The sequence below is a fragment of the Hordeum vulgare genome, chromosome 2H, assembly GCF_904849725.1.
Source record: "Hordeum vulgare subsp. vulgare chromosome 2H, MorexV3_pseudomolecules_assembly, whole genome shotgun sequence".
NCBI classification, from domain to species: domain Eukaryota; kingdom Viridiplantae; phylum Streptophyta; class Magnoliopsida; order Poales; family Poaceae; genus Hordeum; species Hordeum vulgare.
The window spans coordinates 91,560,862-91,588,570 of record NC_058519.1 but is presented as its reverse complement, the minus strand read 5'-3'; the positions used below and the strand labels follow the sequence as shown (position 1 = coordinate 91,588,570).

General features: G+C 44.5%; 2 protein-coding genes and 1 non-coding gene across 5 annotated transcripts; 2 read left to right on the top strand and 1 right to left on the bottom strand.

Annotated features, from left to right (window-relative positions):
• Window positions 1-10,191: 10,191 nt before the first annotated feature.
• Window positions 10,192-19,383, top strand: LOC123425250 (pentatricopeptide repeat-containing protein At5g64320, mitochondrial). 3 transcript variants are annotated; one of them, XM_045108926.1, is made up of 7 exons: window positions 10,244-12,362; window positions 14,764-14,863; window positions 15,683-15,711; window positions 15,801-15,877; window positions 17,301-17,416; window positions 17,517-17,680; window positions 18,461-19,383. In XM_045108926.1, the coding sequence occupies exon 1, from the start codon at window positions 10,674-10,676 to the stop codon at window positions 12,240-12,242; it is 1,569 nt and encodes a 522-aa protein (XP_044964861.1). In that variant the 5' UTR covers window positions 10,244-10,673; the 3' UTR covers window positions 12,243-12,362; window positions 14,764-14,863; window positions 15,683-15,711; window positions 15,801-15,877; window positions 17,301-17,416; window positions 17,517-17,680; window positions 18,461-19,383. The 3 variants fall into 3 exon arrangements, with proteins under 3 accessions (XP_044964863.1, XP_044964861.1, XP_044964862.1); XM_045108927.1 differs by adding an exon at window positions 18,048-18,127 and having other exon boundaries at window positions 15,683-15,877; XM_045108928.1 differs by having other exon boundaries at window positions 10,192-12,362; window positions 15,683-15,877.
• Window positions 19,384-19,803: 420 nt separating this feature from the next.
• On the top strand, window positions 19,804-19,891 carry TRNAM-CAU. Its single transcript is given in 2 exon segments — window positions 19,804-19,841; window positions 19,856-19,891. It is a non-coding gene; the product is annotated as a tRNA-Met (tRNA).
• A 2,857-nt stretch (window positions 19,892-22,748) lies between these two features.
• LOC123425249 (2-hydroxy-6-oxo-6-phenylhexa-2,4-dienoate hydrolase-like) lies at window positions 22,749-27,271 on the bottom strand. Its single transcript, XM_045108925.1, has 6 exons — window positions 26,691-27,271; window positions 26,290-26,607; window positions 23,625-23,717; window positions 23,396-23,463; window positions 23,146-23,284; window positions 22,749-23,021 (listed from the first exon to the last, which is right to left on the bottom strand). The coding sequence occupies exons 1-6, from the start codon at window positions 27,036-27,038 to the stop codon at window positions 23,016-23,018; spliced, it is 972 nt and encodes a 323-aa protein (XP_044964860.1). The 5' UTR covers window positions 27,039-27,271; the 3' UTR covers window positions 22,749-23,015.
• Between the last annotated feature and the right edge of the window lie 438 nt (window positions 27,272-27,709).

Sequence of the window (27,709 nt, the reverse complement as noted above, 5' to 3'; positions counted from 1 at the left end):
GGAGTTTGATGAGAATAATGGCTCCCAAGTGGAGCAAAGTGGTCTTTGTGATGTAGGTGATGAAATTCCTCCCTAAGCCATAAGAAGAATGGGGATTGGTCAAATACTCCCCATTGAGGAACCCCTTGTGACCGAAGGAGAAGGACAATGCTCTACTCAAGTGGAGCCATCACCCCCACAAACCCCACACGCTTCCGATGAACAAAGAGAAGACTCTCAAGAAGATGAACAAGCTCAAGGTCAAGATCAATTGCCCAACAATGGTGATGTGTCCCATGATATTCAAGCCCTTACCCAAGGTTCCGAACCTGCTCATGATCAAGATCAAGTGCAACCACAAGATCCAGACCAAGTAGAAGCACAAGATCAAGATCAAGAGCAACCACAAGTACAAGGACAAACAAGTGAACCTGCTCAAGTCGAAAGTCAAGATGATCTGGATACTGTCTTGCAATTCCCTTCTGCAGCACCAACAGCCGATGCCAAGGGAGGTTCAAAACGCAAGGGAAAGCAAAGTAAACAAGTCGATGCTCCCCAGTTATCCAATGAAGAACTCTTGGAGCATCGAGCAGCCAAGATTGCGAACAAGCTGAGAGTCAAGTCACATCTTATGAAGAATGTACTTGGCAGTTTAAAAAAGGGAGTATCCACCCGTCAACAGATTTGGAATTATTGTGAGCATCACGCGTTTGTTTCGTATTGTGAACCTCAACAGGTACAGGAAGCGCTCGAAGATGAGGATTGGCTTATGGCCATGCATGAAGAACTTAACAACTTCGAGCTTAACCAAGTCTGGGATTTAGTGCCAAGACCAAAGGAGGAACATAATGTCATCGGGACCAAATGGATATTCAAAAACAAGCAAGATGCCAATGGGATTGTGATTCGAAACAAGGCAAGATTGGTAGCTCAAGGCTACTCCCAAGTCGAGGGTATCGACTACGGTGAAACCTTTGCCCATGTTGCTCGTCTAGAATCTATTCGCATGTTGCTTGCATTTGCTTCTCATCATAATTTCAAATTGCAGCAAATGGATGTGAAAAGTGCCTTTCTTAATGGTCCTTTAAATGAGTTGGTATATGTCAAATAACCCCCGGGATTCAAATATCCCGAGCTCCTCAATCATGTGTACAAACTTAATAAGGCACTCTATGGCCTTAAACAAGCCCCACGTGCGTGGTATGAGTATCTTACTGAGTTGTTACAAGATCGTGGGTTTGAAATTGGGAAGATAGATCCCACACTTTTTACTAAGAGGGTTAAAGGGGATTTGTTCATATGCCAACTATATGTTGATGATATTATTTTTGGTTCTCCTAACATTTCCTTCAATGAAGAATTTGCTGCACTAATGACCGAGAAATTTGACATGTCCATGATGGGAGAGTTGAAGTTCTTCCTCGGATTCGAGATTGAACAAGGCCTAGAAGGGACCTTCATCAAACAAGCCAAGTACACTCAAGACATGCTCAAACGGTTCGAGCTTGAAGATGTCAAGCCGGTCAAGTTCCCCATGCCAACAAGATGCAAGCTTGACAGTGATCCCAATGGTAAAGCAGTGGATCAAAAGGTATATCGCTCCATGATTGGATCCCTCCTTTACCTTTGTGCATCTAGACCAGATATTATGTTGAGTGTAGGGATATGTGCACGGTTTCAATCCACACCAAAAGAAAGTCATTATATGGCTATTAAGCGAATCTTTTGATATTTGGCTCATACCCCAAACTTTGGTCTATGGTATCCCAAAGGAGCAAACTTCAACCTAGTAGGCTATTCCGACTCAGATTGGGCAGGAGATTGTGTGGAGAGGAAGTCAACTTCTGGAGGATGCCAATTCCTTGGTCGCTCACTGGTAAGTTGGTCTTCAAAGAAGCAGAATTGTGTCTCACTATCATCCACCGAAGCTGAGTATGTGGCAGCTGCAAGTTGTTGTGCACAATTGCTATGGATGAGGCAAACTTTAAAGGATTACGGTGTCACTTGTGACAAAGTGCCTCTTCTATGTGACAATCAAAGTGCTATCAAGATTTCCCTCAACCCAGTGCAACATAGCAAGACCAAGCATATTGATATTCGCCATCACTTCATTCGTGAACATATCAAGCTTGGTGATATTGAGGTTCACTTCATCCACACTGAAGAGCAACTTCAGATATTTTCACTAAGCCCCTAGATGAAGCAAGATTCCGGAAGTTAAGGCATGAGCTAAATATCATTGATTCAAGTAATGTGGATTGAAGCTAGGCACTGTGCACCTCACTATGCATTCGATCTTGTTCTAGATGTAGGCATGGACATAGGGGGAGTGTTGTTCTCTCAATGAACTCTTCCTCCCCCCCCATTATGCATAAATTGATCTAGTCTTTCACTTTAGCCATTACCAAATGGCACTTGTGCTTCAAAGACGAGCGTTGGTCATGAACCCAAGGATAATTCTTCGTGGTGTCATGCCTTTGTCTCAAACATAGGTGGCCTCGGCCACCGCCCCCACCTTTCTCTCATATGGAAGAAAGGATACAAAATGACGAGTCAGTATATCTTGCTGGTGCTATCTTCTTATTACACTGACTTGTCGTTGGCCCATGTCTTTCTCATGCAATCCTATGTCTCGTTGTGCCATTTGCAGTGGTACTACCGCCAGGGGTAGCGGTACTACCGCCAGGACCCCAACGGTACTACCGCCAGGGGTAGCGGTACTACCGCCAGGACCCCAACGGTACTACCGCCAGGGGTAGCGGTACTACCGCCAGGACCCCAACGGTACTACCGCTCGGGATAGCGGTACTACCGCCAGGACCCCAATCTACCACGACCTGACTAGGACTTTTAGGGCTGTCTCAAGGGGGAGCGGTACTACCGCTGCAGGCAGCGGTACTACCGCCAGGACCTGGCCCGTACCCCTTGGACTATATAAAGGAGGGGGAGCCCGTTTTTTCCTGCCCTCTTTCTTCTTCCTCGTGGCTCTTCCCTCCCCAACCCCGAACTCCCCCTATTTGGATCTCTATCTGTGGAGCCCCTTCTGTCCATTGAGTTGGAGGGTTTGCTCCACTCCTCCTTCCTCCACCAAGTGCCATGGACTCCGGTAAAGCTCCTCCCTTTATTCTCTTGGTTGGTGTTTTCTTGTTCTAGGGTTAGGTGCATTGGTGATTTGGATCCATGGCTATGGTTGTGCTTTGTTCTTGGATGGAACGAAGGAGATATTCTAGGGGAGTGTAGGTCCTATGATTCATTGCGTTTATATTGCCATGCTCTAGGTTCTTCATGTTTTAGATCAAGCACTTCTTCTCTTATTTTGGATTAGATCTAAAACTTGAATCCTCTTGACTAGGCATGTCTTTATCTAGATGATTCTTGAGATCCTCATGTGTTTAGGGCTATGGTGGTTATTGTAGTGATTATATGCAGTACCCATGGCCCTCGTAAATCCAATCTAGCCGTTCGTATGGGTCTTTTTCTATTCAGATCTGAAAAGTCAACCCCCTAGCGGCACTACCGCCAGGGGTAGCGGTACTACCGCTAGGACCCCAACGGTACTACCGCCAGGGGTAGCGGTACTACCGCTAGGACCCCAACGGTACTACCGCCAGGGGTAGCGGTACTACTGCTAGGACCCCAGCGGTACTACCTCTAGGACCCCAGTGGTACTACTGCCAGGTATAGCGGTACTACCGCCAGGAGGATATTTTTCTTCTTTTCTATTTTCTTGGCAATGTGAGTTTACTTTTATGCCTCTTTTTGTTCATTGCCTTGACTCCTTCTGTTGCTCTTTTTCGGTGTGTGTCTTGTGTGTCACAGGTGGTGCTCGCCGCTCGAATCCCCCACGGGACACCCAGTCAAAACAGTATCGCACTCAAGAGGCACCAGAGGGCTCCGCCACTTCCGGTCTGCAACCCAAAAAGAAGTCTTTCAAGAAGACAGCTCACAAGGACAAGGGGGTCAACGTTCGCACTATGCCCCCTAAGGATTTTCTATGGTTCCGCACCAAAAATCACTATCTAGAAGAGAAGGCTCAGATCAAGGATGTCGAGCATGTTTGGTCACGGGATCACTGCAGGATCTATCGCGACATCATCAAGAATTTCAAGAAGATGTTTGTTCTAGTTCAGTGGATTGACTTGGCCCACCTTCAGCGGAACCTGGATTACTTTGGTGAGGCTCTCTCTTTGATTGACAAGCTTGGCATTAAGGAGATCATTACCTTCAAGCGCGACTTTGATCCAGATGTTGTCGCCCAATTCTATGTCACTGTTCACTTCTCGACTGATGAAGAGCGCACCATGACTTGGATGACTGGTACTCAGAAGATGACAGGTTCCTGGTCATAATTCATGAAGCTTCTCAAGGTCGACTTTCAGGGAGCTGACAATCCTCTTGGGTCGCGTCCTCATGCTCTAGCTTCAACTAATAGGGCCCCCGCCAAGGACAGGCTGCAACAACTTTATGTGAAGAAAGGTGTGCTCCCCAAGCATCTGGATATCATGCATCGGATCTTCCGCAACACTCTTTTTCCTCGCATTGGCAACTTTGACGAGGTGCATGGTTATCTAGCTGAGATGCTTCTGCTTTGTGAGGAGGCTATGACTAAGGAATCTGCCCCTCTTGATATCTCTGACGTGATGTTCAATGAGCTCTGAAACTGCATCATGGACCGCAAGGTTCCTATCTACGGGCCCTACTTGTTTGCCTATATTCGCAAGAGGTGGCACGACGTCTATTTGATTGAGGAGTTCCACCTTCAGGCTGATTACTTTGTGCACGATCCTATCAGGCTCCGCATCAAGGACAAATGGGCCAACCCATTCACTTCGTCCCAACACATGGACACTGACACAGAGACTGCTGCTGAAAGAGGCCCCGCTTCTCAGTCCCACTCTTCTGCTATGCCATCTTCGGCAGTGAAACTGAAGGATAAAATAAAAACTCTCATTCCACCGAAGCTTTAGTACCAGCATCAGAGGCGCTGCCATCATCACTAGCGTTCCATCACTCTTTAACGATGGAACGTCGGAACAAACACTTTGTCTGAAATTGCTTCCCAAGCCAACTATTAAGTATGTTTCAACTTATAAAAAACTAATGATACTTAAACATAAGGTACGGGTATATTCGGGTTCTCTTTTACAAAAATGACAAAGTCAATAATTTGGTTAGCCCCTCCGAGCTAATCTGACCACCGTCCAAGCTCCTGTTGGAGAATGAGCTGAGAGAAAATATATAATCTTCAACGGTGCCCAAACTCACAGTTTGGACATTTATTGGTCCATTCAATCTAATTATAGGTTATGTGCATTGAGTATTACAGTAATTGCCATTTTTTTGACAAAAGACTTTTCATTCAATTGATATATCGAGATAATACATACCATATTGAGAAATGTCTGTCTTTTCGTAGCACAATGTGCACCATGGCCACATTTTTTTATTTTTATGAGAGGGAGTTTCAATCTATTCATGCAGTACACAATCGCAAGCGGATTTGCGAACCACCTACCGACTAAAAGCACTCGAGCGATCTGAGGCTCGCCGTCATCATTGTCCCTTTCTCGTCGGATCAAGGTAAACGTTGTTGTATTAGACAACTGAAAAGTCACCGTGTTAAAGCTCTGTAGGACCAACGTACTAGAACAACAACAGTCGTCTATCAAAAGAAGTGTACATAAAAATATCAAACTTGTAGGCACACTCCTAAAGACGGACGAAAAGTGGATTCAACCAGATCTGTCGAAGACCATCATAGACCAAATCCTGCACCGACGAAAAGACACCACCACACGTCCTCACACTAGGCGCACCGTCGAGACGGGGAATCGAACGTGAGAGACAATAGTCCTATCAGGGGACATTGCCATCGCCACACAACCCCAACCCAGTAGCTAAACAAAACAAGAAAACGAGTGGGATCCCTTCTGCCGAAGAGGAGCCAAGGTCCTCCACACCTTCACCCACGTTGCGTCTAACACAAACAAAAAATACTGTATTGCAGCAAATCTGATAGTATGTCGAGGAACAATAGTTTGCCTAAACCTATTAAAAAATCATTAAGATTGTCATGGTTCGACATCCAAATAAAATAAGGAAATGAGCAGCAGCATGTTTTGTTCTCTAAATCCCAATGAGCAGGCCGTCGCAACAGAAGAACACTAATAAAGTGAAGGTAACAAACAATAGTAAGCCGAAAATAATAGCTGCACATGGATAGACAAGAGCCAGACAAACAAACACATTGACACATACACACAGGTAGTGCGAATTCTTTGGGTAGCATAGGTGAGTACGACAATGGAAAAAAACGACTACTAATTTGAATCGTTCTTGGCATCAACGCTTTACACGTGCGGCGAATGTCCAAAACTAATTACTCCTTAGCAGCAGCTCCCTCTTTAATAACAAAAATAATTAGCAGTAGCACATAACACATCCAATTAAATAGTTTGACTTGTCTCTGCTGATGCTAATCCCAACTCCAATGCGACTAACCTCTGGACTAAGGCCCTGTTTGGATCCAGGGGCTAGAGCTAGTTTGAGCTAGTTGAGACTCCACTAACCCTTAAAGCATCCAAAAATATGGGCTAGTTTGTGTTAGATTGAAACTAGCCCACCAAAAAAACTATCCCTGTGAAGTGGTGCTAATTGGAGCTAGTTATGGTGGGACAAAAAAAAGGCATCTTTTCTCCCTCACCGAGCAGCACCAGATCTTATCCATTCACACCCCGTCGCCCCATTCGCCTCCAGTCCACCGCCCCCGTCCTCCTCCACCCCGCCGCCCCGGTCCGCCCGCCACCGTCGCCCCCGTCCGCCTCCAGTCCGCCCACCACCCCGCCGGCCCCGTCCGCCCACCACACCGCCGGCCCCGTCCGCCCACCACCCCGCCGGCCCCGTCCGCCCACCACCCCGCCGCCCCCGGTCCGCCCACCACCCCGCCGGCCCCGTCCGCCCACCACCCCGCCGCCCCCGTCCGCCTCCAGTCCACCGGCCCCGTCCGCCTCCAGTCCGCCGGCCCTCATCTCCAACGAACCTTCCATGTGTTCTTCTCTGTTGCCTGGGAGGTGGCCACACAAAGCCGGCCACACAAAATCCTGGTTAAAAAAGCTAAATGATTGAAAAATATATATTTATTGTCAATCTAACCCTATCATCCAAACACCACAAAAGGCTAAAGTTAGTTTAGGGTTAGTCTAGAGTTAGAAACTAACTCTAACCTCTAGCCAAGTTAGAGTATCCAAACAGGGCCTAAGGCTGGTTGTAATGGGGAGTATCATATACTAGTATCATGCATATAATACTAGAGTATGATACTCCCTCCGTCCCAAAATAAGTGTCTCAACTTTGTACTAGCTCTAGTATAAAATTGTACTAAGCTTGAGACAGTTATTTTGGAACGGAGGGAGTACTGCATAATATCATGTGTTAGTATCATAGAACAGTTCATTTATTGTCATATATGACATATAGTAGCATAACATTTAATATGATACGGTATGATACTCAACCCTCTCTTTCGTCATTTAATTCCATATCACCTCATCAAATATGCCTAGTTGACATGTATGATATTACTTATGATACTCCCATTACGACCAGCCTAACCAACCATGGGTAAGCAAAAACAAACATCGTCCCAACATCAGACACAAAAGGAATTAAGTAGCCGTATTAAGCAAATAAACCTAGTATGAACAGACAAATTGCCGTGGGTTGAAATTCCACGAGCTCCCATCCTGCTGATCTTTCAGCACAAAACGGGTGCAAACGGTCCGCCAACCCCCCACGGTGTCTCCTCGCCGCAGGCAAAGTCCAGCTGAGACTTTTTACCCGGACCAACACAGCTCCGGTCCCTGCACGGCCGCACGCCTGGCGAACAGCAAAGCTGCCGATCTACGACGGCATGTGGTTAGCGTCCGTAGATCGGCAGTGCAACCGATGCATGCTGCCAGGAAGGTGCGCTAAATCAGGCACGACGAAGCCCGCAGCCCACATGTTTGAACTGAATTACTACTGCTAGTACGACTTAGACCCCATGTCCAGATGCATCTGGCGATATGCCTTTCGCGGCTAGAATATGCCGTCGACGTCGAGGCCTTGCTTGCCCGCTGGCCACCTACTGCCCCACCACCACCCTCGTCTCCACTCTCCAACCTCTTTTCGTATGTGGGAGGAAGAAGGCTCGTCAATGGTACCGGCGTTTGGTCAAGCCAAGATGGCGATCTTTCATCACGCCTCAGGTCTCAGGATCTTTTAAGCTAATGAACTATTGATGCGATCAATCAATCAATCAATTAGGGTCACATGTTTGAAAGCGAACGTGGCTAGTTAAGGGGATAGCTCCTTTGTGCAGTGCTCCACTAACCACTTACCTAACCATTGTAATGTGCAGTTGTTGAGGTGCGTATTATACTGAAACAAACTTAAGGCAACTCCAGCACGGTTTATCAAAATAGGTACACCAAATGTATGCAAGCACGTTCGGACATGTCCCCTGACAATGGATAGAGGGGCGTCCATCTAATCCGGTGCACCAAACTTCCGCGCTAGTTTAAATCAACAATTTGGAAAGATGAATAAAATTCATGCAAATCGGACCGTATTTGTTAACTTTTAATATGTTTTCAGTAAAAAGGACGAACTTTAACAGAGTTCAACTAAGTAGAAGGAAATTTAAACTAAACCTAAATTAAACTAAGCAAGGTACCGAACGGTGACCTCGTAGGCATAGGCATGGCCTTCGAGGCTGTCACCATCTTCGTCGTTGCTGCCACCGCCGTCATCCTTGCAACGACGGAAGACCTCTCAGGGGGTCGCAACAGCCATAATTGACCGTCGCTTGATGCCTGCGGCATAGCCGCTAGGCTGCTTCGGTCTGAAGCAACCACGTTGGCAGACGCCATGTGCCGCAAGATACACTCTTGCCCTTGCCACTTGGCACTGCAAAGGGCACCTCCAGCTCCACTTTAAAGAGTTGGTCGTTGATCCAGTGCGGGTGGCAGGCGAACGTCTACAGGGTGGTCCTAGACCGTTTTTCGACCCAAGCGAACGCGAGGTCCAGGTCGACGTTGGCCTGAGATGTTTGATGCTCTTGAAAATAAAGAGCCGACTTCCAGAAAAAGAGCGAGAGAATGGACACATGTGAGTGAAAGGATATGGAGGCAAGCTAGGCTGACTTATTTAGATCATACTGCTTCGTTGTTTTACACACAAAGCTAGGTTGGGCTTCACAACATTGTTTGCATAGCACTAGGTCAGATTAGGCCCAATAGGGCATGATTTCCTGTTTTTTGTTTTCTATCTTATTTAATGAAATGATTTTGACATTTAATATATCAAACCATCTCCTAAAAATGCATAAATTTGCACATATACTCAAAAAATATACCCCCTCCGTCTCAAAATAAGTGACTAAAAAATAACTCAACTTTATACTAACTTTAGTACAAAGTTGAGTCACTTATTTTGGGACGGAAGGAGTAGATTACATTTCCCTCTTCATATAAATTTATAACTAGTTTTATATTTTCTTTAAGGACATTGCAAGTTCTGTAAAAATAGTGTTAGGATTTTATAAATGCCAAAAACAATTTTCAAATACCAAAATATTTAATGCACGTTATTAAATATTTGTCAATGCTATTTTATGGAGAGGTCATATTATCTCCTCTTATTTTTGTTATATGGTTAATTGGAAAAAATTAATGGCCTCTAAACGCAGGTAATCAAATAAACTCCATTTTTTACTGCCATTTGGAGATGTTATTTTATCTCTTTTCTGTAATTTGAATAGGAGCCATATCCAAGTTAAAATCCAAATACCATATTTGAGAATGTCATATTATTCTCACTCATTTAAATTTTATATGAAAACTATTCAAATGAAGGATATTAAATCCTTTTGAGCTTAAAAATAATTTTCCAAGCCAATAATTAATTGTGTTGTACAGTTACACTAATCCAATTTGCATGACATGGTCTGGAAAAGTTTTAACCAAGACTTGAAAAGTTTCTATTTCTTATAAAAGTCAAAGCAACTCAAACAATATCACCTATTTCTTTATTTAAAATTTCCAAATTTTAAATTTGACATAGGCTGGCCCAAATCTGGGCACGCCGAAAGCGTAAACGCGGTGGGGCGTGTCCACGGCTGGGCCTAGTAACTGAAAAACAGTGATGGGTGGGTTTCAACGCAACCGGGTATGTGGGAATCCCCGCCCAAGCTCCGGGCAGCCGCCGCGACGTCGTGGCCGGAGCTGCTCGCGCCGTTCGACCTCTCTCGCCTCCGATGCACGCTCTCCTCCCGCCCGCTCACCCCGCAACGTCTCGGGCGCCTCCTCGCGCTACCTCTGTCCCCGGCCACCTCCCTCCTCCTCCTCCAGTGGTACGCCGCCTCCCACCCCGTCCTCTCGTCGCTCCCCCTCCGCCCCTTGCTCGCCACCGCCGACGCAGACCCAGAGCGCGCGCTCTCCCTCCTTGAATCCATCCCCTCCTCCCGCTGCCCCCCTCTCCGGGAGACCCACCTCATACCGCTGCTGCGCTCCCTGCCCCCTGGCCGCGCCCTCCACCTGCTCGACCAGTTGCCCAGCCGCTTCGCCGTCTCGCCGTCCTTCCGCTCGTACAACACCGTCCTCGCGGCATTGGCCAGGGCGAACTGCCATGCCGATGTGCTCACGCTCTACCGCCGTATGGTCCACAGGGACCGCATCCCACCCACCACCTTTACCTTCGGTGTCGTTGCGCGCGCACTCTGCCGCCTTGGACGCGCTGATGAGGCGCTCGCGATGCTCCGCAGCATGGCGCGGCATGGGTGTGTGCCTGACGTGGTGCTCTATCAGACGGTCATCCACGCCCTGTGTGAGCAGGGTGAGGTCGCCGAGGCTACCACGCTCCTCGACGAGATGTTCCTCATGGGGTGCTCTGCTGATGTCAACACGTTCAATGACATTGTACACGGGCTATGCATGCTTGGGCGTCTCCGTGAGGCTGCGAGGCTTGTGGACAGGATGATGATAAGGGGCTGCCTGCCAAACACCATGACATACGGGTTCCTTATCCAGGGCCTGTGCCGAGCAAGGCAGGTGGATGAGGCACGCACAATGCTCGGGAGAGTGCCGGAGTTGAATGTCGTGCTATTTAACACAGTGATTGGCGGGTGTCTTTTGGATGGGAAGCTAACAGAGGCGACGGAGCTGTATGAGATAATGGGATCAAAAGGCTGCCCACCAGACGCACACACTTACAGTATATTGATACATGGGCTTTGCAAGCTTGGGAGGCTTGGTTCGGCCATGCAGTTGCTTAGAGAGATGGAGGATAAGGGTTGTGTTCCAAACGTAGTGACCTACACGATCTTGCTGCATGCTTTTTGCAGGAATGGCATGTGGGATGACATGAGAGCAACGCTGAAGGTAATGCTGGCAAATGGCTTGAATATGAATTCGCAAGGATACAATGGAATGATTTATGCTGTATGTAAGGAAGGAAGGATGGATGAGGCGATGACACTCATGCAAGAGATGAAGAGCCAAGGTTGCAAGCCTGATATCTGCACATATAATACAATAATTTATCATCTCTGCAACAATGGCCAGATCGAGGAGGCTGTGTACCTATTTGAAAATTTGGTTGACGAGGGTGTTGTTGCGAATAGAATAACTTATAATACACTCATTCATGCACTGTTGTGCAAAGGAAGTTTGCAGGATGCCATACGCCTTGCAAATGAAATGGTACTTCATGGTTGTTCACTTGATGTTATTAGCTACAATGGTCTGATTAAAGCCCTGTGCAGAGATGGGAATGTTGATCGGAGCATGGCGTTGCTCGCGGAAATGATAGAAAAGGGAATTAAGCCAAATAACATTTCATACAACCTCTTGATTAGTGAGCTCTGCAAGACAAGAAGGGTGCGTGATGCACTAGAGCTCTCGAAGGAGATGTTAAACCAAGGGCTTACTCCTGACATTGTCACATACAACACACTCATAAATGGATTGTGCAAAATGGGGTGGATGCATGCTGCGCTGAATCTCCTAGAGAAGTTACATTCTGAAAATGTGCATGCAGATATTATTACATACAATATCCTCATTAGTTGGCACTGCAAAGCGAGATTGCTTGATGACGCTCATATGCTTCTAAACAGAGCAGCGACTGTTGGGATAACACCTAATGAGCGCACTTGGGGAATTATGGTGCAAAATTTTGTCAGAAAGCCACTCAATTTTTTATCCGACGAGGTTGAAGGGCATTAATTTCTTTTTGCTGTGTACCGTATGTTGGTTGTCATGGCTTTTGGAGTTGCCGCAACTACAGATGTTGTAAAAATCAAAATGGGCAGCTCATGGTGTCCATCATAATGTTCACCATACCTGGTATGTATGTTTCCTGTTATAATTAGAAGTTTGTACCTTGTATCCATTGGTCTTTAACATCATTTGATTATTTTGTTTTACCACTAGGAAGCGTGCATGTGCAATGCACGTCTCGTTAGAAATTCGCTAGAAATCAATATTTGAATATATGAAGCTTACATTTTCAATATACATATAGCGATACGTAATCTTACGTGCGCAGTGATTTACTGTACATTGCACGTACACTGCGAATTTAAATCTTGATGGGATATAGTACTTAATAGACTTGCCTAAAGCATAATGAGATTATTCGCCACTAGCATTCACAAATCAAGAATCTTAATGAACACCCGCAACATTTCTCCCTTGTAGAGCCAATAAAATACCTATTCCAATCCAGACGCCTCTATGGGGCATATCAGATCATCACAATGAACAAAAGATGTATAGTTAAGGCAGAATAAATCATAATATATCTCTCACAGTATTACGACATGTACGGTTCACCATCATTTAACTGTTGAGACTGTCGCCAGTGTTGCCCGAAACACCACCTCCATGGCTCAGTGTTCTCCTTGACACCGATCTGCCGGCCTAATCCGCTTCTTCCGCATTGTTTATCTCATAGACTACCGTTCCTCATTCCAGGCGGATCAAAAGCAGCAATTAGAAAACAAATAATGTTAGCTCAAATACATGCTATAGCAAATATATTTCAGTTGCAGCTTCATACACAAAGAATATAGTAAGCGTGCACATGCAATGCATGTCTCGACTAATGTTATAACCAGATTTCAAGTTCAGATGGATATAAAAGATACTCTGATAGCACTAAAACATATTACAAATCAACCTATAATTTAAATGATTTTCAAGCAACGGTATAATTTAGCATCATATGCATACAGTGAAGACACCTAATTATCTCAGTATGTCTTAATACACTAATCAGTTCAACATCAAGGATGATGTTGTCTGCCGCTTCATTGACAATGTAGTTGAGTAGATGCACCAAAAATCTTTTTCTTGCCTCACAACTATCCTCTTTGAGAACTATAGGTCGTTATCTTGAGAGTTTTCATGAGGTATTAAATATTCTCACCTTGCAAATTGGCTGGTTCAATTCTTTCTCGTTCCATGAGTGCATAAAACCAAAAGCAAAATAACCAGAGAGACATGCTACATTGGAAACTAATTGAAATCATGCACTACTGATTTAAAATCAACGACTTGCTTGCTCCTAGTAAATTTGCACGTGCATTGTCTCAACAGAAAAAAATGAGTTCAACTATATCTTGGGATAAGTAAATATAGAAGTTTCATCTGAAAATAAAATATAAAAGCTATGTCAGCCACATCAGTGTTCCATCTGATTCCTGCAACCTCATTTGGGATCTCAGGAAATTAAAGTACATTATGCATACTCATAAATGGCAAAATAATTCAAGTTTGCTTATGCTATAAAGGAACGGATCCGATCTATCTAAATTTTAACCTTAAAGGCTGCCAGCCAACCCGCCTCCATGGCGCTCCCCCAGATTGGCCGATTCCTGGCCGTTGGATCCGAGTAGATTTCCCACCTTGGCCTCTCTTGGCCGTCCGATTTTGACGATTGTATTCACTTGTTCTTTCTTTTGACGTGAGTATGACTGGTGGGCCTCTTCCTAGGTGGGGTCATGTGAAGATGGGTGGGTGCTGCGATCTGAGGGTCTGATTGGTTATTCCTCCTGGAAAGCCCATTGAGCACAACCGCACGAACCCTAGCCCCCAATCCACAGCCACCACACTCCTCTCTCCTCCACCCCAAGTCATTCACCCTCGTGAGCCTCCGCTCCAACTCCTCCGTCCCTCGTCTCTGCCTCTGCTACGCTCCGAGCTCCTCTGACGCTTCCTGAGGTCATCATCGTCGCACGAGATCCTGTCGGCGGCTGTCGCCCCTTTCGATGAGATCCACCGCCTCCCAAGGTCCTCATCTCGTCGTCACCGCCTCCATTTCCCCATCCGTCCACGCCCTGCTCGGCTACGGCGTCCGCGATACGTGGTGTCACGGGGCGGATGTGTGGTAGTGCGTGAAGGGAGGCTGGCCGGCGCGGTGAGGATGCATAAGTTGCGGGAGAAGGGGAACGGCGCGGTGAGGACCACCACCGTGTCTCGTGCTGCTCGCTAGAAGCTGCAAGCTCCCGTGCGACCTTGCTTGTCGTCTTCTTCTCGTGCACAACACCCAGGTAGGCAATTAGCAACTCCACTATTTATATATATTTTGGACTGTTTGATGGATTATCTCGATTTGAGATGTTAGTTGTGAATTTGTTCTTATGCTCGTGAATATTTTTGCAAATGGAAGAGGGGATCGTAAATCTGTCTTGTCTTATAAAAGAATCATGTTCTCACCTGAATTGATAATGTGCTGCTGGTGTAGGTCCATTAACCGAGTTTCCAAAAATTTCTGGATGGCTTGCTTAATTTTCATCATTGATCATAGTGAATGGCCTCCTTGCAAGCAGGAAGACACGAAGACGGTGAGTCGGTGACATGGTGGCTCTGTTGAGTTCAGGGGAGCAAAGCAACTGAGGAACTCTGATCTTATGGTTTTTAGAATGGTTGATGTGTGAACCACAGATTTTCGTGCACGAAACTGTTAATCTTAACGAGGATATGTGTGCTATTTGTTAACCACATCATATTGATCTTGGTAGCTCAACACACTCCACTGCGACTTAATACATGTTTCTATACTAAATAGTTGTTTTCATGCCATCTAGATCGTAGGAAATATGTACTCCCTCCGTTCCAAAATATAAGTCTTTTTAGAAATTTTACTAAGAGACTACATACGAAGCAAACCGATTGAATCTACACTCTAAAGTATGTCTATATACATCCGTATGTAGTTCTCTAGTGGAATCTCTTAAAAGACTTACATTTAGGAACGGAGGGAGTAATAATGAAACATGCAGTTTTGGGTAAGGCTAAATGCTACTCCCTCCATCCACTATTATAAGATGTTCTAACTTTAATCTGAATCGGATGTATATATACGCATCTTAGTGTGTCTGTTCACTCATTTCAGTCCGTAAGTAGTCCATATTGAAATGCCCAAAACATCTTATAATAGTGAACGGATGAACTATGAAAAATTAGTCTTGGTTTAATTTAAACTGCAGCAAGGAATGAACATTACAGCTTATCTGCGTCATGACCCTCTCTGATTTTCTTTAATGTTGTTTCATTCCTTGTCCAAGTAATGCTTCTAATTGTCTTGTGTCTGATTTGAAATAATATGCCATATCTGTATATTTACCCCACATCATTTTCAGAAAAATGTTTCTTTCCCGCAGCCCAAGAGAGAGCATTATCGTGGACGCCGGTGAGCATCCTTCCTCCTTTTGAATTGTATGATTGTATCGAATTGCCTCTGGTCATAAACAGCAAGACACTGATGGAGGAGCCGTCCAGCTCATGCTGTGATTGTTCCAGCTTTCTGTACTAAGAAATCACTGACTGCCAGGAAAGGGAAGTGGACTGTGCCACAGGTATGATCTAGCAATTTGTCATGTGGTTCCCTCTTTGCAGTGTGTTGCTTCTTGTTTTTTATGGTGTTCTGAATGCAGCTTTGCTTTGCTTTGCACCCGATCTCTTATTTTGGAATGACCAGTTAACTATTAGGATGATGTCATGATGAGACCTACCCTGCATCCATGCATCGGGCCTTCTGCTCCATGGATCGGAAGTAAGATCCTTCCTGTCGTAATATATGCCCAAGGACACCAACCCCTTTGATGTTTCTAGAGAATCTGAAACTTCCTGTGTTACGTTTCCTAAGATTATTTGCTACTTTATACTGTCTTTCCGTTGTGGCTGGATCAGGCACTATCTGATGCCATGTAATACATGCCTCTAAGGAGGTGTTTGGTTCAACGTTTCTTGCCCGTGATCTAATTACACTGGTATCTGATAACGTTAACTGTGTTTGGAAAGGACAGCACGTAATCAAATCCCGTGTAAACAGATCCCGTCGCTGTCTAAGGTCGATTCCGCCCACCCCCCAGCGTAAACGCGTTACTTTACCCTTTGCCCCCTGAGCACTTTGTTCCTAGTCCCTGATCCCCTCTGTCTCCGCCTCCTCGCATCCCCTTCCGCCGCCACAAGCTTATCAGCCTGGACAGATCAAGTCGCCGTCAACGGCGACGGCGCCAGCGCCGACGGCTGGCAGTGTGAGAAGGCCGGCTGGAAGCTGGTGGTGGACTGTGCCGGACAGGGCATGTCGTTCGTGGAAGCTGAGCGGCATCGCCATCGACAAACTTGACGATGGGAGGTGTTTCTTGCTCATGTACGACGACCACATCTACAAGGCCTCGCCGTCGGGCGTGCTGCTACCCGCCATCATCGACGCGCCCCTCGTGCATGAATAGCTGACGCGACTCGAGTCCGGAGGCTTCACGCTCGGCCATCAGAATTTCTACGGCGTCAGCAATGTCCGCCGGCGTGGCGTAGTACGGCTGGGAGATCACTTCTGGTGCCCGTGTCATAGGTGCATCCCGTCTCGGCCAAGGAGATACATTTTCTAGGAAGGAATCGATTGACGTTACAGGCTGCAACCAAACAAGTTTGTGTTTTCTTCGATTACGTTAACAGTAACAGCGTCATTTCATTACGTTTACATTTACGTTAACTCTAACAAACCAAACACCTCCTAAGCATCAACCTTTATGCCGTATCGAGAATGGCAGAAACTCCCTTGTTAGATTTGCTAGGAAAGTATGCTACTCCCTCCGATCCAAAATAAGTGTCGCAGTTTTGAACCGACCCCAGTTAAAAACTGCGACACTTATTTTGGATCGGAGGTAGTACCATGTAATATATTATTTGCAGTTACTATGTGCGCCGTCTAGGATTGTGTGCTACTTACCCCCATTGTTTGTGTGAATAGCTTGTTTTTGTATACATGCGTTGCAGGACATAGGTCCGCTTTTCATGCAAAAGGGCACACCTGACAACCCAAGAGGCGCACAAAGGCGCGCTGAAGCAAAATCATTCTCTTGCAGGCCCTGTAGCTTAGCAGATGTGTGCAGGTTTGCCTGTAATCTATATTTTGTATTTCATCTAGCTAAGTTCAGCAAACACTAGTTTGTTTTCTTACATAACGACTGAAGCAAAATTATTCTCTTGCAGACTCTGTAGCCTACTGTTTAACTGCTATTGTTGTTGGAACCATTGGCTATTTATGCATAAGATGGAAGGTGAACTCGGATTTTTGCAAGGGAAATTGGATTTTTTCTAGACGGCTTGCTCTTCGTGATTAGGATGGTACTAATGAACTGATGGCAGGCATCAAGGTTGCATCTTAGCCACATTTCCCTTTCTATTGTTGCCATTTAGTTGATTAACATACATTGTACTATTTTCAGTCAAGCACACTCTGGGTCAATAAATATTGAATCAGCTACACTCTATGTCCCTGGGGCTACAGATATTAGATGCATCAGATATGCCTATACATCTAATAACAAGCATAATCTGATACAAATCTTCCCGTTTTCTTAAATACAAGAATGCAAAGACGTTAAGTAAAATGTTTATTCTGTTGATCTCATGATATTCTTAAATACCTTATATCATCCCTTCTCTTTGTGGTATACTGCTTTACGAAACATTTAATTACGTGTGATTAGACTTTGATTTATGGTCTTTGCAAGTGGTTAGGCTGGACAGATCACACACACATATACCAAGTAGAAGTGAAGGTCAAAAGAAAGTAAAAAAAAGGGTCTTGCTGGCTACATGTAAGTGGTGGGTGATGCCGTGCATGTCCCATCTTTTCCCATGGTGCAGTGAAATGTTTTGCATTTAGTTGTAGTTCAGTACAGTAAAATGGTGTCCAGTTTTTTTGTGCTTCAAAAATTAAATGATACTCCCTCTGTTCCATATTAGTTATCGCTGATTTAGTACAACTTTGTACTAAATCACCGACAACTAATATGGAACGGAGGGAGTAGATGTTTAAAAATCTGTCTGATCTCTCATTGTTTATCCTTTCATAAACTCTAAGACTGTTTGGCTTGAGCACTATACAACGTGGATATGCTGACCGTTTCTTATGTTTTTAACATCTGTAGATGATGTGATGTCAATTTTGTAATCAATCCTTCACTTGAGTGAATTACTTGTATCGGGGGCTTCACTTTATTCTAGACAAAGGATGTGCAATTTATCAAGTGAAAGTGAGTCTTACCAGATGTACTGTTGAAGGATGGATAACAGGACAAGCGACTGAGTTCATGAAATGAGTGGTCAATGTTGGTGCATATCTACATTTCTTTGATACCTGTTTATACTAAGTGCAAATTATTGTGTGCTTTCTACAGGTTTTGGGCAGCGATGTTGTTTTACTGGCATATTTTTATGATTAAAGAGAATGTTATAGACGATGGCCAATGCTGTTATGGGGTGCTTTTGAACCATGATTTCATTGTGTTATTCTTTGGTTCTGATAATGAAGCGCCTTTTCGGATCATCAATTTGTAGTCAGTTCAGAGCCGTAATTATCCTTCAAAACCACAGAATGGAATGGATTCATAGGAATGCATGCATACATGTCAGGACCCGAGCTGTTTATCTCTGAAGAAACTGACACCTTTAATCAGTTTGCATCGATACCAGTCTGGAAGCACCACGGGCCGTCCATCTATTATCCAACACCCTTTGCTCTGCATACCGCTTCGCAGGAGAAGAACAGCGATACGGTGTCGATCCTTCTTCGGACGGCTGAGGAGCACCTGTGTGCAGCTGTTTACTTTCTGGCAAGGTCTACAGTGACCAACTTTGCTTTTCTTTCGTTTTCTCCTCGTTTGTAAGCCTATAAAGTCAGTATTCGAGAGCCCTCGAGGGCATTCTGCTTTGTAGGGGCCTAAAGGGTAAACCCTAGCCGCCAGTGTTCTTTGGTTGGCCCTTAGGTGTATCCATATTTTTATTCCAGTTTCTGTAGATTACAGTTGCGTGGTATTTGTTCTTTCCAGTTATAAATTTTTTGTGCCCCTCATATGAGAATTTGGTCTTGGCATTGCCCTTTGCTCTAGGAGCAGGAAGTGAAGGAATACATTTCGGAAGAAGGAAAACTAGTGAAGGAACAACAAACTTCCTGACAAGACAAGCACACTACACCCTATGATAGTTGATAAGATTCGTGAAGCTCAATAGTTTTTTTATGAAAAAATAGAAGCGTCTAGATTATAGCAGAAAATTAAGCAAGATTCACATTGGAAGGTTTTCCCTGTCGCATACCAGGAAAATTAGTTTTCCCAGTTCTACGACCAGTTATAAAATCGCAGATTCACACTGGAATCTTTGGGTTTGTTCCGTCACCAACTCACAAAGACGGAAATATTTGGCTAAGCATGGCTCTATTCCAAAACTGCAGAACTTTAAATATAAGTAACTTATGCCTTACCGTAACCACCAAGGGGTGGTGGCGCAGTTGGCTAGCGCGTAGGTCTCATAGCTAACCGTGAGTGATCCTGAGGTCGAGAGTTCGAGCCTCTCTCACCCCATCTTTTTTTGCGTTTCGTATTTTTTCAGCAGGGCAGAAATATTTCTCCCACCCCATCTTTTTTTTGCGTTTCGTATTTTTTCAGCAGGGCAGAAATATTTCTCCCACCCCATCTTTTTTTTGCGTTTCGTATTTTTTCAGCAGGGCAGAAATATTTCTCCCACCCCATCTTTTTTTTGCGTTTCGTATTTTTTCAGCAGGGCAGAAATATTTCTCCCACCCCATCTTTTTTTTGCGTTTCGTATTTTTTCAGCAGGGCAGAAATATTTCTCCCACCCCATCTTTTTTTTGCGTTTCGTATTTTTTCAGCAGGGCAGAAATGCCTTTTTTAGAAACAACAGGGCAGAAAATGCCTTTTTTTTAAAACAACAGGGCAGAAATAGCCGTGCAAAATAAGGTGTGGCCCAATCGCTATCCATTCCACGATACCGAGCCGTACGCCTACCACGGCCCATTTGACGGAGCTTGCATGTTTTTTCTTGCTCTTTTACTCGGCTCGGCCGTTCTGTTTCGACTGTAGCAACAAGATACATGCTCGCATGCTGGAAATGGACGAGCGACGTGCTGGGATACATGCTTCCTTGTGAAGAAACAACCGGCGAGCGTTAGCACGCGACCGACGAGGCGATATTAGAACCGTCGCATAGAAGGATTGCAACCATTGAAGAAAAAGCGATAAGCCTAGATAAAAAAAGCTTCAACAGTCAACAGGGAAAAAGCTTCAACTGGCAAATGTCAAATTGAAAAAAGCTGCAACCGTTATGAGAAACGTGATAGAAAAAGCTTCAACTGGCAAATGTCAAATTGAAAAAAAGCTGCAACCGATATGAGAAAAGCTTTAACCTTAGATAAAAAAAGCTTCAACCGGAGATAAACAAATTTCAACCGCGTATTTGTTCGATAAGAAAAGTTGCAACCGTTATGAGAAAAGCTTCAATCGTAGATGAAAAAAGCTTCAACTAGCACGAGAGAAAGCTACGATCTATAACAACGGAGATGACATTTTTTGCTGTCACCGTTGTCAATTTTTGCTACCACCGGCGAGAGTTTTTGCTACATCTATTCAAGACAGATTTTTTGCGACGAATTGGCCGGGACGACAACGACGCCTCATTTAGCTTCAAGCATCACTGGTGTCCACCCGGTGCTACAACCACGTTGCTTTTTTGCTTCAACCGGCAACCGCAAAAGCTACTAACTAGTGACCACTTTTTTGCTACGATGGGCGACAGGGGATGGCGAGCTACGTCGGGGCATCAAGCATGAGCGGCGGCGAGCATGCCGGTGAGCTGCAGCTGTCGCACACCGGAGCTACACACGGACCTGCAATATGCATCTGTTGCATGGATGAAAGCCGCCGGCGAGGACGACCGACGACTAGGACGACGACCAGCGGCGAGGACGGCCGGAACGAGGCGACAATGGAAGAACATGCACGGCTGATGAGATGGAAGGGGAGCGATGAGATGCAGAAATGATCCTTCATACCAGTGCGTTGACGAAGACAAACTCCTAAGAACCGAAACCAGCTTAGATTTTAAAAAATTCAGAAATCGTTTTTTCTAAGGAAGCACAAATCATTAAATACTCCAAATATTTTCTGAAAATCGTGAACATATTTTCTAGTTCCAAAACAAAGTTGGAAAAATAAATTAAAATTTGGAAGAAAAATTAAAACCCGGAGTTTTTCGAAATTTGTGAACATTTTTTGAATCTCCTAAAAAATCGAAACATGAACATTTTTGAAAAGTTGTAAAAAACAATTGAGACCAGGAACATTTAGGAAGTTCCAAATAATTTGTAAATAACCTTAAAAACAATTTTGAAAAACACAATAAAAATTGAAAACATGTATTTATTTTCTATTTTTCAAACAATATTTGAAACTTCTGCAAAAATGGAGACATGAACGTTGTTTTATAAATTGTCAACTATTTTTGAAAGCATGAACATTCTTTGAAATTCTTTTTTTTAATTTGTGAACATTTTAACGAAAAATGTACCGAACAAAATTTAATAAACGATCATTTCTTGAAAAGTGTGAACATTTTTTGAGAAAATACCAAGCATTTTTGGAAAATACCGAATATTTTCTTAAAATAGCAAACATTTTCTTTAAAACACGAACACCTTTTGAAGTGATGATTGCTTTTGAAAAACGACAACTATTCAAAATTTAGGTTTGTTTTTAGAAAAACGAACACTTTTTTTCGATTTGAAGATTTTTTTTAAAATCCAAAACAATTTTCAATATACAGAACATTTTTTTTAAATCTCAGAATATTTTTTAGAATTCCAAAACATTTTGTGAACATCCAGAACATTTTTTGAAAATCTAGAACATTTTTTTCTAAAAAGATTTTTTTTCGAATTTGCAGATTATTTTTGAAAAATCCCAACATTTTTTTAAAATCTAGAACATTTTTTGAAACAGTAACAAAAAAGAAAAAGGAAAACGAGAAAAACTGGTTCAGGGAACATTCTAGAAGTTTCGCAGAACCGAAGAAAACCAGCTGAAACCTCCCAAAACCTGGCTGGAACAGTTATATGGGCCTGCCCGTTGCGCCGCTCGTTTGTGCGGCAGTTTGATGGAAGGTGTGGCAAATATAGTATTCCCTCTTTCACCCCATCTTTTTTTTGTGTTTTGTCCTTTTTCAGCGGGGCAGAAATAGTTCTCTCACCCCAACTATTTTTGCGTTTCGTCTTTTTTTCAGCAGGGCAGAAATGCCTTTTTGTAAGAAACAGCAGGGCAGAAATAGGTGTGTTTTTCTTGCTCTTTTACTCGGTTGGCTCGCAACGTCGGATCGCAAACAAACTGACACTGGAATTATCACCCAAAAGTAAAATGGCACTGGAGGTAACGGAAGGCATATGGAACAATGCGACATTTCACCTCAACGATAGCACAACCAATGATTATCTCGCTGGCATGCCAGTTCACATAACCGATGATTACACTGCTCGAGGAAATATCACATCAGGTATTTTTGCCGCGAAGAACGGCGAGAACGCTACGATGACCCCCCTCTCCCTCTCCTCTTCCAGTGTCAGTTTTGACCACAATGCCGATGCCCAGCGAAGAAGACACCATCCGCAGCTTCGATCTTCGATGAGAGTCACACCTACTACACCTGTGAGAAGAAGCAAAGGAGGATGAGATGAGACGGGACGAGGGGCATCGAGAATGCTACGACGTCTCAGGAGATTGTTCACATGGACATGGCTAAAGGATGCCCTTGAAGATGTGAAGCCTACCCTTTCGTCGTTTGAAGCTTCGGGGACCGGCTCTTGGAAGAACTCGATGATGCTCTTGCACACCTCTGTAGGCTTCTCAAGATTGACTGCGTGCCCAGCGTTGTGTATAACTGCCAACCGAGAGTTCCCATCCAGATGCCTGCCAATTTGTTCACATGTCGGCACGGTGGTTAGTTTCAAGTTTCAAGGGATGCAGGCGCCGCAAACTCGTGCGGTCGAAATGTTCATTGAAAGGTTAACATCTTCGAACCTCTTCAATCTGTGAGCCAATTCCATCGGGAACACCTTATCTTGCTCCCCCCAAATTATCAGCGTCTTCTGCATTATGTCAGAGAGCCAAAACAGTACAATGTTAAACAGACCGCAGAAACAAGTGTCATAGGACTGTACTCCTATATATCAACTCATGACCATCACAAGCATGCATTAGTAGGCCTTTCAGGCTTCAACTATGAGAGCAGAATTTTGCAAGAAACTACCTGACGTAGTTTTGGAAGAGTAGAAAGTTGCCTCCCACTAATCAAAGCGTGTAGTAGCTCAGTCTTCTCCTCGATATGATCTGAGCCCATCACCTGATGTAGTAGACAAAGGAAAGGGTCCACAATTTAGATGGGAAAATTCAAATTCTTCTTTGTTAGGGTAAATACTCTGAGGAAGCAAACACCCTTTTCTAGATAATCTTGGAACATTATTTAACACTTTATTTGGTGACCTAATGTAAGAGGAAGAGAGCACTGAAAGCACAGATCATTTCATCACTAAAATTGAACAAGGACTGGAGCAACGCACCACTGTCACATCACTCATGTCATATCCAATCTCCATGAAGTTTAAAGCTCTGTGAGCACCAACCTTTTTTTATTTAAAAGCTCATTGAAGTATATCAGAGTATTATCACAAACCAAGTTTACATTTTTTACAGTTGGGTTGCTAATATTCCAGGACCAAAACCAAAACCTGCTTTTCAGTTCTGATCTGAATCTTAGATACTAATGTATTCCAAAATAATGCCAATTTCAACAGCTGTAGTGTTTTACAGTAAGTGGGAGCATTGTTGGAAAAGGCTCAAAGCTCATCTCCATAATTTAGCTCGTTTTTTCTCTTTCACTTTCCACTGCCTTTTTTTAGGGACACTCCCTTTTGATCCAGTAGGTCAGTACTTTCACAAACTGCATACATGCATGTACCATAGACCATCCTTTTAATGAGTGACTGCTAAAGGTTAAATCACTTCTTTCTAAGTAGGATTTTTGCTATCTCAAACAATGTAGTCCACCTGGTCTTTACCACACACCACCATTAAGAAGACACTCGTCATTTTTGTTCTTTTCAAACTTTACTAGCCAACATTCTTGAGAAGCAAATGATATTGTCAATATAAACGAGTCAAAAAAAAAAACCACAACGAAAAGGGTATAATATTATCTTTGTCAACCTAATATTTTATTTCATTTTAAATTCCAATTCCATCCCTTTTATGTTACTTTCTTTAAGGAAATGCCACCCCTATCTAAGAAACAACTGATTGCATCTGAACTGCAACTCCAACCGATCTCCAACATGCAAGTTAGTTAATTCACTATCCTTGGCTTTTATGTGCTGTAACAAACAATTTATTTATAGGAGATAATAAAACAGCCAAAGGGGCATACTATGCTAATTAACTCATTGTGCCAACCATACACAAATGTGAACTCAAGGTATACATGAGTGAGCAAAGAAATGATGGGCCTACAGAACTATTAAATCATGTATGTTATCACTAATTTACTATGGACCCTCCACTTGCAAGTGTCGGGTGACCAATGCCTCTGACTCAACAAAAGCAGATCACATATGTAAAGCATATGCACCAGGACAAACAAAAACAGTGATGTGCTACTAAGCTGCTGACACGTGTGAATATTCCGAGGCTTTGCCGGCTCCGGCAAATCTCTGGCGCTCATTACATCAGCCACGTAATGGATTCAGTGAGTTGCTTTCAACCACAACAAACAGACAATAGTGCAATAAATACCCCCTCCACTCCATATGCCACCTCAGTACACATCTCTCTCGAAGCAATCTGACAAATTATGTGCAAAAACTGGAAGGCAAACAGATGTTACCACTTTACTTAGGTTATAATAGCAAAAGGGCCCATGCGTTGCAACGGGGAAAAGAAATACCACACAACACACGCTTTTAATTTATAAAAAATGTCTATAATTTGAGAATTTATAGTTACGATACAAATAAAGATGGTCTTATCCTACAAAAGTGCAGTTCAAAATTTCACAGGTCTTTTATTTTAACACGGCTTGCATGTAGATTTAATACGTACAGAGAATCAGTCAAGTGACCTTCAGTTTCATCTCTAATCCTAATTTTGTTGACGTGTTCATCCCCAACCCGGATGAGTACCGGTATGAAAGAAAGACGAATAATGACTTATTTATTAAGATTGCACCCTAGATAGTATTTTTATTAAACGTTTAACAGATAAAATGATATCATATTTAAATTCTACATATTTTTCTAATCAAATTCCATGTATAATATGTTAAATTTGGAGTTACGGTTGAAAAGATATGAGTATTTAAAAAAATATTTAATATATACTATGAGTTTAATGTCATAAACAGTAAGGGCTTTTTTGTAAAATCACCTCAGTGGGTTTTCCGACGGAAGCCATAGCCTCTTTATTATTAGGTAAAGATTTGTGGCAGTGTTTGATTTGCAAATCAAATTGGCTCGAGAGCGAAGATGGATGTGCAGTACAATCAGTAATCAGCCAATTAAACTAACATGGATAGTATGTGCCTATCAGGATCCTGTATTTCAAGTGTAGACCATTTTGACAGAGGCTTCAAGTGATTAAACTGGGCCAGACGATCAGGTTGCAGATATTTAAATGAGCAAGTCGGTTGCCTGCACCACCGCGTGCAAAGTAGTAAAATCTTGTATGTGAAAAATGAAACAAAACTCGACACAGCTGCTGCCCAATGCTGACTTAGAAAACATAATTCTCTAGTCCCTCCTATGATTTTATAATGTTATTATCTGACATCCTGTAGTCGCGTCGTTCAATTAAATATAGTGAATTTCAAACCAGTTGTACTAGTAAAATTTAATAGCGAAAATCAGAACGAAGCGGCAATTGACCTTAATGTAGTCCCAAAGGAAGCACGACGGCATGATGATTGGCGGTTTCACGAATGTGAGCCTGACCAGGCGCCGCACCTCCTCCGGCCGCCGTGGCACCAGCAGCGCTGCCGCCTCATCGACCCCGGCCACAGGGAACAGACCCTCAGCGAGGTCCTTCTCCTCCAGGCAGACGCCGGCGCACACCATAGTCACCCTCTCCACGGCGTCCGGGTACATCGCCGCCATCCTGTACCCCACGAACCCTCCATAGCTGACCCCAACCAGCCCAAACTTGGTCACCCCGATGGCATCCAGCGCCGTTTTGATCGACCACGCCTGACACAAGCAGAGAGGTGTCAAGGATGAGGATGCAGGGGGTGAAGGCTGACAGATCGGGCCCAGGCCTCGGCGAGACGGACCTGGAACGTGTCGGAGCGATCGGGGAGGCGGGTGCTGGAGTTGCCGAAGAAGACGAGGTCGGGGACGATGGGGTCGAAGCCGGCGGCGATGAGGGGGCGGAGGTAGGGGTACCACTGCCACGTGGCGGACGCGCCGAAGCCGTGGAGGAGGAGCAGGGGGTTGCGTGGCGGCCTGGCGGGGACCCACATGTGGACGGTGGTGACGGGGTCCGCCGAGTCGGGGAGCTGGATGGAGACCGGGCGGAGGCCGGCGGCGAGGAAGCGGCGGCTGAAGCAGCGGTCCCGCATCGCCGCGAAGCTGAAGAAGCACCGGGCCTTGCCGGCGACGGACGGCGGTGGGGGAGGCATTGCTGGCGACCGCCGGAGATCACCGGCGCGGGGGTCTCCGGCGATCGCCGACAAAGGGTGGAGGATCCGGGCGGAGAGAGGCTGGCGCGGCGGGGAGGAGGAGCGGCGGTGGGGGACGAGAAGACGAGAGCGAGCGGGGTTAAATTTGGGTTTTTGCTAAGTTTGGGGTTTTGGTTTGCTTGGTGGTGGTGGGACGCCCCAAACGAGGATCGGAGAAGCATGAAAGGCGATTCTTTGCTTGCTTTTCTTATAGCGGGGAGGGATTAAAAAGGTGAAGCGGATGCTAAATTTCGGAGCGTCACGGGAGGCTGAGCTGAAACATGTCGGCGCTCGTACTGGTGTCTGGTGCCTGCCCGATGCCACGAGACTAGTATAGCATTTTGCCCTGCCCGGCGCGATGCGTTGCGTATGATTCCTCTGCCGAGCAGCATCGAGTCCTGGGATGCATATGCCTTTCTCCTCTGTATTTTCTCCCACCCTAACGTGTGGGCTTAATCAAAGAGAGAATTCCATATTTAACACTAGCTTGGCTCACATCCAAATATGCATATATCACGTACAACATATCCAGATTCACATATATGGGTTCAACATCTAAGTCCACATCATATGAGCAACACAAAAGGATTGTCATCATAACCATGGACTACACAAAAGTGACCAAAACGACA